At 42.8% G+C, this 12,079-nt stretch overlaps 1 protein-coding gene across 5 annotated transcripts in view; it reads right to left on the bottom strand.

Moving 5' to 3' along the window:
• LOC134082357 (NACHT, LRR and PYD domains-containing protein 3-like) overlaps positions 1-10,900 on the bottom strand; it is a 52,255-nt gene extending 41,355 nt beyond the window's left edge. For 2 of the 5 annotated variants that reach the window (XM_062538065.1, XM_062538228.1), the window contains exons 1-5: positions 10,830-10,900; positions 5,772-5,918; positions 4,802-4,915; positions 4,505-4,618; positions 4,254-4,364 (exon numbers count right to left, since the gene is read on the bottom strand). In XM_062538065.1, the coding sequence (XP_062394049.1) occupies positions 4,254-4,364; positions 4,505-4,618; positions 4,802-4,915; positions 5,772-5,839 (407 nt within the window). In that variant the 5' untranslated portion in view covers positions 5,840-5,918; positions 10,830-10,900. Of the gene's footprint in view, positions 1-4,253; positions 4,365-4,504; positions 4,635-4,801; positions 4,945-5,771; positions 5,919-9,164; positions 9,204-10,829 lie in introns of those variants that run through there. The other 3 variants (XM_062538148.1, XM_062538312.1, XM_062538398.1) reach the window with 3 other exon arrangements.
• Positions 10,901-12,079: the final 1,179 nt, after the last annotated feature.

The following is a 12,079-nucleotide window of genomic DNA, read 5'->3' as shown; positions in this document are numbered from 1 at the left end:
GGTGGCCTCCAGCCTCCAGCCTCCAGCCTGCCGGACAGCCTGACGTCTTTTTGCCGCTTTAAAGACAGACGTTTTTGCTGGAATGACCACTGTGTAGCCCAGGGGCATCGCACAGTCAAAATAGAATAGAATAGAATATATACTTTTGAGGGAAATTCTCTGCATTTAACCCAATTTAACCGAATTACTGTCATACCCTCTGCTTTACGGGCACAGGTCCTATCCATGGCTCACGACGGCCATCTGGGCATCGTCAGGGTCAGCGTTGCCATAGTTGCTGAGTGGCATGACCAGCCCTCCACCTGCACGTCCCCTCCAGCCACTGCAGTGGGCAGCTGGTCCCTGGGAGCAAGTCCAGATGGACATCTGTGGAGAGCTTCATGGCGTCCCACATCACCAACGCTTCCTCAACGTGGCCTACGACCTTCACTCTAAGTGGCCCTCTGTGGAGAGCTTCATGGCGTCCCACACCACCAACGTTTCCTCATCGTGGCCTACGACCTTCACTCTAAGTGGCCCGAGGCGGTTTCTACCGGGTCTGTCACCACACGTGTGCGGTCATTGACATTTTTAGAGGAGCTTGTTTGCCCGCTGGGACATGCCCACAACAATAACCACAGACATTGGCCCACAATTCATCTCACTGGGACATGCCCACAACAATAACCACAGACAATGGCCCACAACTCATCTCACTGGGACATGCCCACAACAATGGCCACAGACAATGGCCCACAATTCATCTCGCTGGGACATGCCCACAACAATAACCACAGACAATGGCCCACAATGCATCTCAGCAGAGTTCACCATTTTCTGTGAGCGAGGGATCAGACACATCCGCACCGCCTACTACAACCCACAGGCGAACGGGGGTGTAGAACGCATGAACCAGACACTGAAAAATGGCATCAGAGCTCACGTGGCAGAAGGATTCCAGTTCTCAGCAGCACTCTGGCGAACTCAACTGCACTATCGAGCCACACAGCGTTCCACGACGAACAGTTCACCGACACTCAGTGTTGGGGAGTAACGCATTACATGTAATTGAGTTACGTAATTTAATTACAAAATAAATGTAACAGTAATATATTACAGTTACTGTAGAAAAAAAATGTAATTCAATTACAGGTACTTTTGAAATTTGTAAAAATTACAATTTGAATTACATCTCAATATTGTCAGCAAAACTTTGCAAATAATATTGTATGTGAAAAGAACTGTTTCCCTCCACAGCCATAGTTTGATACGGGACCTTCTGATAGGCTCTATCACGTCTACAGCGCCATCAGCGTAGGCCTACATGCCTGCCTGTAAACGTGTTATGATTATCATTATATTATCCTCACAAAAAATGTGATGCTAATTCATGTATTGAATGCCCTTGCTGCCTTGTGCGCTTGTACAGAACTGCTCGGCAGCCTGTAGACCCAGGCCGAAATCTTCGCATGGATTTGGGGACCATATATATCGTTCAAAAATCGGAAAAGTAATCAAAAAGTAATCAAAAGTAATTAGTTACTTTACTCAGAAAAAGTAATTCAAATAGTTACACTACTATTACATTTTAAACAGAGTAACTTGTAACTGTAACACATTACATTTCTAAAGTAACCTTCCCAACACTGCCGACACTCCTCATGACGCCCCTGGATCGCCTGTGAGTCCCTGCTCACCTGACGTCAAGGGTGCCACAGAGCGCACGGCGTGAGTCAACTGATCAGCTGTGTGACAGAGTCTCTGCACGGCAGCGCAGAACAAAACAGCGCTTTGACCAGGCCCATAGTGTCAAAACCCCTACTCTGACAGACCTGGACTGGGTCAGGGTCCGAAAGCCTATACGGGGTCATAAGCTCCTGTCGTTCTGGTCCGCACCTCTACAAGTGACTGAACAGCTGGGCCCTGCCACTTTCCGCTTGTCGGATGGAACGAGGTGGCTTGCACGTCGCCTTCGCCGAGTGCCACCACCTACTGTGGCAGACCTGGAGGTCATCCGCGACCCAGATCCAGGTTCTGGTTGCCCTCTGGATCCAGCCACACGACCAGTTCGTGTCCACACCAGACCGGGCTACGTGGGGGACTACTGTATGATGCAGATTTGTAATACTTTAGTTTGAGGTTCTAAGGCACTTATCAGGTTTTGAAATAGCCTTAATGATCTGTTTCAGTGGGACTGCGATTGCAACAATGCTTTCTGAAAGCTGTACTAGGGTCTGCTGTTGTTACATTATTTGTAATTCTTTATCTTTATTATTTTACACTCAGGGATGTGATTTGGGCCTGCCCTGGGGAGGGGGGAAAATGTTATGTTTCCATGACAGTGCGTTGGGAGCACGGATGACGGGCATCCGGTCGTTTACTGTGTGTGAGTTTCCGTTTCATTAAACCACCGAACATAACATGCGCCTCTGTCTTCTCTTGGACATATTTTGCATATACAACACTACCATCGCCTGTGGGCCAGGAATCCCCTTGTCCGGAATTCCTGGCCCACGCACCCTAGCGACCCACTACTTTCCCTATGACAATTACTCATGGACCCTCTCTGAATGTTTAACACTCTGTAAAGCCGTTCAAAAAGAGTAGCTGTGTGCACATCCCACCTTGCAGGTGCAGGACACATGTAGAGTAGCTTCAATAAAAGGAATATAATGTCCGCAACATGTTATTTGCTCCCGTTTAAGGTTTAAAAAACTACTGGGTACTTCATCAAGCAATAAGGGACTGCAGTTTAATTGAGAATGATGTAAAGGGCTTACTAAAAAAGAAAGCTGTAAGCTGTAATGGACTTGATAGGATTGTGATCCGGCCTGCAGATAAGGGGGGAGCTTGTTGTTTTGCAAAATGCTGTGGACCATGAAAATGAAATTAAAAGACAATTAAGTGATGTAACACCCGGATACACCCTCAATTACAGCATCACTTTAACAATGATGAGTTTGACAAAAATGTCTTTGAGTGTCATAAGGTTGAACATCCAGTGATCCCTGTAATTTACACACTCCCTAAAATCTATAAGGGCTTAGATCTCCCTCTGAAGGGAAGACTTAATGTTAGTGGGATCGGCAGCCTAACGGAAAACATATCTGCTTCCGCTGATCATTTTATCAAATCAGAAGTGGTCACTCTTCTTATACTTGACTATTGATTTTATCAGTCCACTGTAAGCCTTTGATGTTACTTCTGACAATTTGCTGTTGGCTACTTTTGATATTCAGAGTTTGTACACTAATATTTCACATGACGGTGGCCTTGAGGCACTCCATGATTTTCTTTCTTTAAATCATTCTGAGCCTAAACCCAGCAGTGAGTGTACAGTATTCTAGACTTGTCAAATACAGGTCTGACCAACAACTTCTTTCATTTTGAAGACGAGTTCTATACAAAAGAAAGGCACTGCCATGGGTAGTAAAATGGCTTCTAATCACGCCTGCTTATACATGGGCCTATTTGAAAACCTTTTTTGCGCTACATCAGAACAATCCATTCTACCCAAAGATCTTATTCTACCAGCGGCTTATTGATGATATATTTTTCTGAGTATTGACTGCGTAATAGATGAGTTAATGGGATTCCATGAGTATCTCAACTCTTTCAATGAACACTTGAAATTCACTTTGGAATACAATAAACCTTGCATCAGTTTCCTGGATGTTCTGGTGTTTAAAGATGGTACGACCATGAAAACTGATCTCTTTTGTACTGTAAGCCTATGGATCGCAATACTATATTGCATGGGGATCGTTTCCATCCCAGGCTATTGGTCAAAAGTCTTCCGAACAGTCAGTTCCATGGTGTGCGTAGAATTTGTAGTGACACATCGTACTCAGCGCAGGCGTCAGATTTGACCAAAATATTCCACAATAGAGGCTACAAACAAGACTGGGTTGAAACACTTTGATCAGACAACACAAGAGGAGTGTCTTCGATCCAAAACACGCACTAAAGATCCGAGCAAGTCCCCTTATGTTGCATAAAATATTCTCCCCTTGTGTCAGAATTCAGAAAATCTGTCTGTAATCACTGGCGCATTTATTGATTCGGACCCTAAATTGGCACATTATTTATTTGGACCCTAAATTGATGAGAGTTGTGCATGATGAGACATGTAATGTTCTGGCGCTTTATAAGTGAAATTAAATTACAATTGAAATGATGTAATGATTGTGTGTATGTGTGAGCATTGTGTGTGTGTGTGTGTGTGTGTGTGTGTGTGTGTGTGTGTGTATACTACACATATTGTGTAAACTCACTTCATTCCTGATGGGACTCCACTTCTGAAGGTAATGGGATCAGGCTTGGACTGATCACTCTTCATGGACACACAGCTGGGCACTGGAAGTGGAGGTCTGTGTTTCTGTGGTCTGTAAACACATACAACTGTTATGTGTGTGTGTGTGTGTGTGTGTATGTAACAGTTGTGTGTGTGTGTGTGTGTGTGATGTGTGTGTGTGTGTGTGTGTGTATGTGTGTGTGTGTCTACGACATATATGTCTAAACTCACTTCATTCCTGATGGGACTCGTCCACTTCTGAAGGAAAGAGGTTCAGGCTTGGACTGATCACTCTTCAGGGACACACAGCTGGGCACTGGAGATGGAGGTCTGTGTTTCTGTGGTCTGTAAACACATACAACTGTTATGTGTGTGTGTGTGTGTATGTAACAGTTGCGTGTGTGTGTGTGTGTGTGTGTGTGTGTGTGTGTGTGTGTGTGTGTGTGTGTGTGTGTGTGTGTGTGTGTGTGTGTGTGTGTGTGTGTGTGTGTGTGTGTGTGTGTGTACGACATATATGTCTAAACTCACTTCATTCCTGATGGGACTCGTCCACTTCTGAAGGAAAGAGGTTCAGGCTTGGACTGATCACTCTTCAGGGACACACAGCTGGGCACGGGAGATGGAGGTCTGTCTGTCTGTGTTCTGCACACACATGCACACAACACGCACAACTGTTATATAATGATAGTGTGTGTGTGTGTGTGTGTGTGTGTGTGTGTGTGTGTGTGTATGTGTGTGTGTGTGTGTGTGTGTGTGTGTGTGTGTGTGTGTGTGTGTGTGTGTGTGTGTGTGTGTGTGTTTGTGTGTGTGCATATGCGTTTGCATCCCAGATAGCAAAAGATGCTATATCAACGTTGAGTTTTGGTCAAAATGGTTGATTTACGGATATAGTGGAAAATTGATGGCCACTGAAAGAATTAAAAGTTGAAAAATGTATGCCAGTAACACCAATAGCATGTTTACATGCCCCACTTGCAATAGAACTTCAGGATCCAGGACAGGACTATTCAGCCATCAGACAACTCACCATTAAAAGACAGAAGTGGACATCATCATCAGATTCGATGGACAACCACAAGCAAGCAAATGTGTGCGTGTGTGTGCATGTTTGTATGTCTGTGTATGTGTGTATAGTATATATATCTCTCTCTCTGTGTGTGTGTGTGTGTGTGTGTGTGTGCGCATGTGGCACATGCTTTCTTTACTCATCCTGCATTGGATTCATGATGGGGCCCCCCCTTTATCGGTTAAAACACACCCCATAATCACATCCTAGTGCTCTAACACTCCAATTAGCTTAGCTTGGATGTTGCGGCCTAGGGCACTTCCTAACACAGGTGTGTGTGTGTGTGTGTGTGTGTGTGTGTGTGTGTGTGTGTGTGTGTGTGTGTGTGTGTGTGTGTGTGTGTGTGTGTGTGTGTGTGTGTGCATGTGTGTGTGTGTGTGTGTGTGTGTGTGTGTGTGTCTGTGCATGTGTGTTCATGCTTTCTGTACTCACCCTGCATTGGTCCGTGTTGATGTTTTGTTCCTGCTAACAGTATTATCCATGTCCTGGTCAGTCTCCATGGTTACACAGCTGTGTAGTGCAGACTCTGGTCTCAGGGCCCTCCTCAGCCTCCTCACTCATCTCAGAGTGTGTGTGTCACTATGGAAACAGTCACAACGCACTGATATGAGTTAATGTGAATATAAATAACACAAATATCACGACAGCCACAACACACATATGAATTCATATGAATATGAATAAGTAAGATGTGTGTCACTAGATGGAAACAGCCACAACACAAATATGAATTCATATGAATATGAACAAGTAAGATGTGTCTCACTAGAAGGAAACAGTCACAACACACTGATATGAATTAATGTGAATATAAATAACACAAATATCACGACAGCCACAACACAAATATGAATTCATATGAATAAGTAAGATGTGTCTCACTAGATGGAAACAGTCACAACACACATATGAATTCATATGAGTAAGTAAGATGTGTCTCACTATGGAAACAGTCACAACACATATATGAATACATATGAATATGAATATGAATATGAATAAGTAAGATGTGTCTCACTAGATGGAAACAGCCACAACACAAATATTAATTCATATGAGTAAGTGAAGTAATGAGTAAGCCCATGCAACAGGTGTGGTATGACCACTCCCCCCAAGTATATACTGGCATGGGGCAACACCACAACTCCACCTGAAGACTTCCCTATAAGCTATAAGCGAAGCAACAGCTGGACTAGCATGAGCCTATTGCACAAGATGTCGCCACTGTGTAAACTAACTTCCTCTGGAACAGCTCAGTCTATAGGAAAGACAAAAACAATTAAGGCATCATTAACATCAACTAGGCCAGGCACCTGGACACTGTGAAATTGGCTCATAGTCCCTTAGTTCACACTGCTACCCCCACGCCTGTTCGCCTTTGCAGAAAACACACAGTGCCCAGTGTTGATGTCCAATCCTCCGGGTCCACTCAGTCTGGACGCCTTGGCCCACGAGTGGGCGAGGCCTTATGCATTTCCCACCTTCCCACTGATTCCAGCAGCCCTGGACAGGGTCAGGGACAGGGAGGCAGGTCTGCAGCTCCTCCTTATTCTCGATGTCAGGTTCCTACGTCACAGTCCTCCGCCATATTGGAATTGGGGAAAGAACATCGTCTCCGCCATAGGAACCCATTCAATTTAGCGTCAAAAGGTAGTAGTCAAACTTTTAATTAACGTGTCATTTTTTAACTTTGAGTCATTATCTGGAGAGACTAAGGCCTGATATATACACAAATCGATGTCAGGTTCATGGCCGCAGCCAAATTGAAATGGGGGAAACAAAACATCTCCGCCATGCAGCGCCATAGGAACCCATTCATTTTTTAGTGAAGATCCACCGGTCTTCACGTACCTCGTACGGGCATCTCGTATAATCCAAACCTACCTAATTCGATTTGTGTATATATCAGGCCTTAGTCTCTCCAGCTAATGACTCAAATTATAAAAATGACACGTTAATTAAAAGTTTGACTACTACCTTTTGACGCTAAATTGAATGGGTTCCTATGGCGGAGACGATGTTCTTTCCCCCATTCCAATATGGCGGAGGACTGTGACGTAGGAACCTGACATCGAGAATAGCTCCAAAGTGGCCCTGGTGCCCCTGGACACTGCTGTCACTTGTAGTGGAGACACCATGGGAGCTCAGACTGTGGGCTTGGCCGCTGAGCAGGAAAAACGGTCCAGCCTAGAACTGGAGTCAGTGAAGAGTGCACGGGCACCCTCAACCACTTTAGCTGATGACAAAAGAGGGAAGATATATTTAGCCAATGGTGTGAAGAGAGGGAGCTCTCCGGAGTCATGTGGTGTTCATTGACTCCGCCCCCTAAGAGTACACTTTGTGGGATTTGTAGTTTGTATGTAGTTCTCAAGGCACTTGAATAACCCCTAATCAAATGACCTATAAAGCAGTTGTCTCTTAAGACAGCGTTGCTTGTGGCCGTTATACCTCCACTAAGAGAGTCAGTGAATTACATGGTCTCTCAGTCAGTGAAGAATGCTACCGCGTAGGCCCGGATGAGGCGAGTCATTCTACCGACCTAATTCTTCCTCAGGGTTATGTTAAAGGGCCGTTCACACCAAGAACGATAACATATTAACGAGAGCGATATTTATTTATAGTTATCGTTATCATTATCATTCTTGGTGTGAACGGGCCTTAACAGGGATTTACTGCTGACCATCATTCCCTCCTCTGAAGTTTCAGAAAGTGAAGTTGATTCTTTGTGGGCTTTGTGTCCAGTGAGAGCCTTGGTTCATTATGTGGACAGGACACGTGTGTTTCGTAAAACAGACCAGTTATTCGTCTGTTTTAGAGTGTGAAGGATAAACGAGTAAAGTCACACATTCATGATTTACTAAGTTTTGCTTACATCAGCACATACACAGACAAACACACACAGAGACAAACAAATACACACACACACACACACACATTCACATTAAATATGGTTTAAATTAGGTTTTGTGAGCAAAGTTATTCATGTAAGCCTTACTGTACATGTGCATGATTTACAGTACACCATATCAAAACACTGGTTATCATCTCAAATATGGATTACCAATCATAACTGTTTTTTGCATATTTACAGTAATGGCTATTCATAAGAAAAGTCATATTTGTGATTGAACTGGGGACTGACAATGCAGACTCAATTCTCATCCTCACAAAACATGCTTGTCTTACATGTCACATATTAAATCCAAAATTCAGTATACATGGACACGTTTTACAGTACACCATCTCAACACAATGGTTAAGGTTTCAAATATGAATGTCAAAGCAGAACTGCGTATCGTAGATTAATGTGCCATGCAATAGCAAGTCATGTTTATGATATACATGTGAAAGCAACACACAGGTTAAGTTGTCAAATATGGATTACCAATCAGAAGTGTATTTCATAGATATCATATCACATCACCAGATCAGTCAGATTAGGTGTATATGACATCCAAACACCTACAGTAATATGTCTGGCATAGCGTCACCAGCTGGCCAAAGTCAGAATAGTTTGGGGAATTTATTTACAAAATAATAGTAAAATACAAAATAGTAAACAGTCATCTTAAATAGTAAAATAAGATGACATCCACATACCCAAGCTGCTAACCTGGTCTAGTGCCACCAGCTGACCAAATAGGAAATGTTATGTTAACTTTCCTTAGTATTAGATACTATGACAAGGCTGATACTGACATGCCTAAATCACATGTCTGGTTTGGTATATATACTGTAGTGTACAGCAATACTTTAAAAGTAATTTTCTTATTTCAAAATGTGCTTGGGGCCCTAGCTGGCCTATCGGTTAGGGCAACAACTTACCACTCCGGCAACACAGGTCCTAACCCACGTTCCTTTCCAAAACCTTTCTCCACTCTACCACTTGCTTCCTGTCATTCTGTATCTGATTGAAGCCAAAAAAAATAACTCTAAAATAAATGTGTTTGGCCTTTAAAAAAAAAAAAAATAATAATAATAATAATAATAATAATGATAATATTACTTTTAAAAAAAAATGTGGACCCTCCAAGAGTTCCCCCAACTCCTGTATAATTTCAGACACACTTTGTCAGCAACATGAGTCTCAGTCATTGCAAATATGTCTTCAGAAAAACTTTCAGCTGAGTCTCTCAAATCTGTTCTAAAGTAATACGGTTTGTAGATTGTTTTATGTAATTGTATAATGCAGCATGGTTTGGAAATTGGACAGCCCTGACTTTTCCTTTTTTTTACAGTGTGCAGGTGTACCAGTAAGCTACTCAACAGTAAGAGAGAGAATGTCCCTCTCTGTGTGTGAATTCACTCCCTCATATGAGAATGTCCCTCTCTGTGTGTGAATTCACTCCCTCATATATATGAGAATGTCCCTCTCTGTGTGTGAATTCACTCCCTCATATATATGAGAATGTTCCTCTCTGTGTGTGAATTCACTCCCTCATGATGAGCTGCTCTCCTGCATTCCACTGCAGATTTCATCACTGTGGACGCTCCCTTGCTGAACCGCCTGGACTCGTTCAGTCACTTGCTGCTCTGAACACGTCAACATGTCCTTTCTCTACATGTTTAACTATGAATCCATTCTACTTTTAAAAACATTACAATGTTTTCCATTTCAATGCTTTTACAATATATTATCATAAACTTTATCAATGGCAGTGTCTTACATGGAGATATTGTGTGTCTTGTAATTCCTATTACTCAGACCTTTATTTGTCTGTTAAAGCAGTGCAGTGGTGCATTTGTCTGTGATATAAGATCAATTCCCTGGGACACCGAAACACCTGAGCACATGAGGTTGAGGTGTGGTCGTATTTATAAAATATCTGTTCTCTTTCCTCGCGCAAATCACTGACAAACCCTCACACCATGGAAATATGTTGTTCTTATTTCCACCCTCCCTATCATTATCATTTTCACCCTCTCTCATACGGTCATACCCCCCTTTTGATGCCACACATTTATTTCACGTAACAGTGAGTTTGACCAAAAAGAATTACACAAACTGAACAGAAATCAAACTAGAATGTTCTGATACAACCTCCCAGGTGAAAGTCTAATCCTGTTGATGCAATACAAAGCAAAATACTGGGGATCATTGATCTTGTCATGCATGTTTAGCTCTTTCTAGAGTATCCAGGAAGAGACAGTTTATACCTTTACATTAAGGAACTATCAAAACAGCTAGACATCTGTATCTCAGGCATACAGTATATGTCAAAACAATAGGTGATGAAGTTGAACTCAGACTTCTTTCTGTGAAGGTCTAATAGATCTTGCATGTTGTTTTACAAAGTCTAACAGCATCATTACTTAGAAATGTATGGCCACTGAGATTGCAATTCCACTCTTACCTTAAACTGCTATTAATAGGGCCACAAATAGGACTCCATACAAACATTGCATACACCTGTTACATATAGACACCTCCAAACCTCAAGAGAAATGTAAAGAACATCGCCTACAACTGATATTTAGTAAACAACTTACTGTTTTGAGTTTTATTCAGTTGTCATTTCCTTGAGTCTCAGACGCTCCCTGTACAGAACTGCCTGGACTTGTTCTGTCTCAGGATATTAAGGTGTGTTGATATGATCAACGGCAAAGCAACTCTTGTTGTTATGAATGTTTAACTCTTTCCTCCCCATTCATTTGTGTCTCTTCTAGTCATATAGCATGCACTGTATGAATGAAAATAACACTGATGTCAGAATCAAGGTTTCACTTTTTTGATCCCGTGAGAGAAATTCAGTCGTGGACTAGTCGGGGATTAAACAGGCAACTCTGTGGTAACAAGCTCGAAGCCCTAACCAGTAGGCCACGGCTGCCCCAGAGGTCATTAGAGTGACAGTTGCCGGCCCGGGAGGCTGCAATAAAGACACACGTTAACTACAGCCGGACTCACGGATTATTCAATAGCACGACAGAATCCAGGTCTCACTCTTGGTCCGCACCCTCTCTCTTGGTCATTCCTCTAACCTGATGTCCATAAAGTGTGTGTACGACTTGAAACGCACATGTCTTGTGTTTCTGTGTACATCCATGTACATGTGTATGTTAGACAGTGTGTTGAGGAGCTGTTTGTGACAACATAACAGTATGTGTGCATTCAACACCATTGTAGCACTAAATACACAATATGATATCCTCTACAATTATGATGTCGTTTATTCGTCTTTGTTTCAAAATGAACACCATCGTGTTTGTCAAGTGTGTGTGTGTAAGAGATGAGACTGGCTGATGCCTTTTGCAGTTTTTCTGATTGACTATATAAAATGTATACAAAAAGAGAAGATAATCACATTGACAGTTTATTTATAGATGTCAACTTTATGACACAACTTTGCAGTTTCCCTGTTTGCTACTAGGGGCACTCCTCAGCACTCACTACACTGGCATGCCTTTGCAGTTTGCAGTTCTCCCCACTAGGGGCACTCTTCGGCACTCTTTACACTGGCATGCCTTTGCAGTTTGCAGTTCTCCCCACTTGGGGCACTCCTCAGCACTCTCTACACTGGCATGCCTTTGCAGTTTGCAGTTCTCCCCACTAGGGGCACTCTTCGGCACTCTTTACACTGGCATGTATTTGCAGTTAAGCTCTTGAAGATAAGATAAGATAAATACTTTATTCATCCTGAGGGGATATTCAGTTTCACAACAGCACCATCCAGTACACACACACACACACACACACACACACACACACACACACTTGACAACAATGCTACAATGACAAATAA

This window comes from Sardina pilchardus, chromosome 1 (genome assembly GCF_963854185.1).
Source record: "Sardina pilchardus chromosome 1, fSarPil1.1, whole genome shotgun sequence".
Lineage (NCBI taxonomy): Eukaryota > Metazoa > Chordata > Actinopteri > Clupeiformes > Clupeidae > Sardina > Sardina pilchardus.
Note: the sequence above shows the minus strand (reverse complement) of the source record. Positions and strands in the feature narration are given on the sequence as shown.